At 39.8% G+C, this 2,500-nt stretch overlaps 1 protein-coding gene across 1 annotated transcript in view; it reads left to right on the forward strand.

The window, feature by feature from the left end:
- LOC143286897 (endothelin-converting enzyme 1-like) overlaps positions 1-2,500 on the forward strand; it is a 69,906-nt gene that overhangs the window by 49,388 nt on the left and 18,018 nt on the right. The window contains exons 5-6 of the mRNA XM_076594823.1: positions 1,162-1,301; positions 2,371-2,500. The exon at positions 2,371-2,500 is cut by the window's right edge and continues 93 nt beyond it. Coding sequence (XP_076450938.1) covers positions 1,162-1,301; positions 2,371-2,500 — 270 coding nt within the window. The remainder of the gene's footprint in view (positions 1-1,161; positions 1,302-2,370) is intronic.

A 2,500-nucleotide genomic window follows, 5' to 3' on the forward strand; every position in this document is an offset into this window, starting at 1 on the left:
TTGTCTTTGCACAAGATTCAGTGCTATATAAATACCATTATCATTATTGACTCACTTGTGTACACACAAAAATAAAAAAAATGAAGCCTAATTATATGCAAACTGCATTTACTGTTATATTTATATTTTTGTATTCTCTAAATCTGGCACTTTGATCTGATATTCTGAGCCAACAACAAGAGCAGTCATTATTATCATTTTTTTGTTCAAACAGGAACTTCTTTTGCTAAGCATGGAAGTTTTATTTATTTTGCATCTTTTTGGTGCATATAGTAAAAAAGGGAAATTACTCTGTAATTAATGCTAGGGGACTTAATTCGAATCTGGTTAGGACTTTTTTTTCTTTTCTTTTTTAATGCGAAGCTTTATAATAACAAATACAGAACACATTTTAACGATTAGATTTTTTTTAAGTGTATCACAAGTGAGTCTTGAATGCCTTGCCTCTCTTGTTATTATATGAAATGAAAACGCATATATAGCGAAGTATCTAGCATTTGTACATGGACAATTCCTCTTAACTCCGTAATTGTAAGGTAAGCTATGACAATTTTGTTGTTCCTAAAGTATGTAATTAAATATGACAAAGTCATACCCCCTAAAAAGTTACTCATAAGCCAAACAACGTTATTGTAGCTAACGAGTCAAGATAGTCAGAAGATAGATAATGAGACTGGATTTGAACACGAGCTATTGAGATTCAGTGTTGCATGATTATTAGTCTGTAGTCAGATGACTGTGCTAATCAGTGCGCGCGCGCGCGTGTGTGTGTGTGGGTGGGTGGGTTTATTTACATGTATTTGCTTATTAATTTGTTTAGTCATCATCATTATTGTCTTTTTCATTCTATTTCTGTTTTTATTTTCATTTTTTCCGCATTTCGTTTGATTTCATTATATATTCGCTGACCTTTTTCTTAAATTCATTTATTTATTGACTGATTTGATGATGTATACATTTATTTATCTTTTTTTTTCTTCTCTCAAGGCCTGACTAAGCACATTGGGTTGAGCTGCTGGTCAGGCATCTGCTTAGCAGATGTGGTGTAGCGTATATGGATTTGTCGGAAAGCAGTGACGCCTATTTGAGCAACTTAACTGAGTGCGTGTGTGTGTGTTTGTGTGTGTGTGTGTGTGTGTGTGTGCGCGCGCGCGCCGACAGGTGGACTGGGTGGCTCTGTTCGGGTACATGTTCAACCGCGCCGGGGTGGGCCAGAACACGGAAGTGGTGGTGCTGGAGAAGGAGTACGTCATCAAGTTCAGCAAGTGGATCAACGACCTGCCCGCCGCCAATAAGTCACGGTCAGTGCGCCCTGCACCCGTGCAAAACTCGGTGCGCCTGCACCCGTACTGATTTCGGTGCGCCTGCACCCGCACTGACTCGGTGCACCTGCACCTACTCTTGACTCAGTGCGCCTGTACCCACACTGACTTAGCGCGCATGAACCTATGAGTGACCCTTTTTTCTTTCTTGTTTCTTTAAAAAAAAAAAAAAAAAAAAAAAAAAAAAAACAATTCATAGATTATTCAGACATATTATTCATTCAAATAAAGCAGTAAAGGCACGCTTTTTTTTCTTATATCAATGAACCTCTCATACAATCAGGTGGCGCTGAGTTTGTTTTAGTTTGTTTTCACGTGCACTATTTTATTTATTTTTTTTTTTTCTCATTCAGTATTTCTTCCCCTTCACACAATTCTTCAAGAGGAAACAAAAGGAGGAGGAAAACATACTCACACTATTACACACACAAGCTTCAAGTTTCAAGTTTTGATTATCCCTTTCACTCCTATTGGAGTATGTAGAATTGCTGCAAAATAATGTTTTTATGCCCAGAACAAACATTTCCAAATACACAACAATGTCACATAAAAGTTGAGTAAACACAAATGTCTTTTCACTCCAAACGTGTTGATTATGATGATGTTGTTGATGTTGTTTTTGTTGATGTTGTTGTTGATGTTGTTTTTGTTTATCATGTTGATGTTTTTGTTGATGATGATGTTGTTGACGGAAACTGTATTGGCATATAAGCGTCTTAACCATTCTGCCATCTTGCTCCAGAGACAATAATAATGATGATGATGACTGTGTTGTTGTTGTTGTTTGTTTGTTTGTGTTGTTGTTGTTTTTTGTTTGCTCTGTGTGTGTGTGTGTGTGTGTGTGTGCTTGCGCGCGTGCACGTGTGCGTGCGTATATGCGTATGTGTGTGTGTATTGTGCGTGCGTGCGTGCGTGCGTATGTGTGTGTGTGTTTGTGTGGTGCGTGCGTGTGTGTGTCTGTATCTGTGTCTCTGTCTCTGTTGTCTCTGTGTGTGTGTGTGTGTGTGTGTGTGTGTGTGTGCTGCGCTCACGCCCGCCTGCTGTGCAGGATCCTGAACAACTACCTGATCTGGCGCATGGCGGACCACTACGACCAGGACCTGTCGTGGGACTACATCCACGCCAACCGCCAGATCTACGTGGACCTGACGGGGCGGGCCCAGTTCTTGGGCTCCTGG

This window comes from Babylonia areolata, chromosome 10, assembly GCF_041734735.1.
Source record: "Babylonia areolata isolate BAREFJ2019XMU chromosome 10, ASM4173473v1, whole genome shotgun sequence".
NCBI classification, from domain to species: Eukaryota; Metazoa; Mollusca; class Gastropoda; order Neogastropoda; family Buccinidae; genus Babylonia; species Babylonia areolata.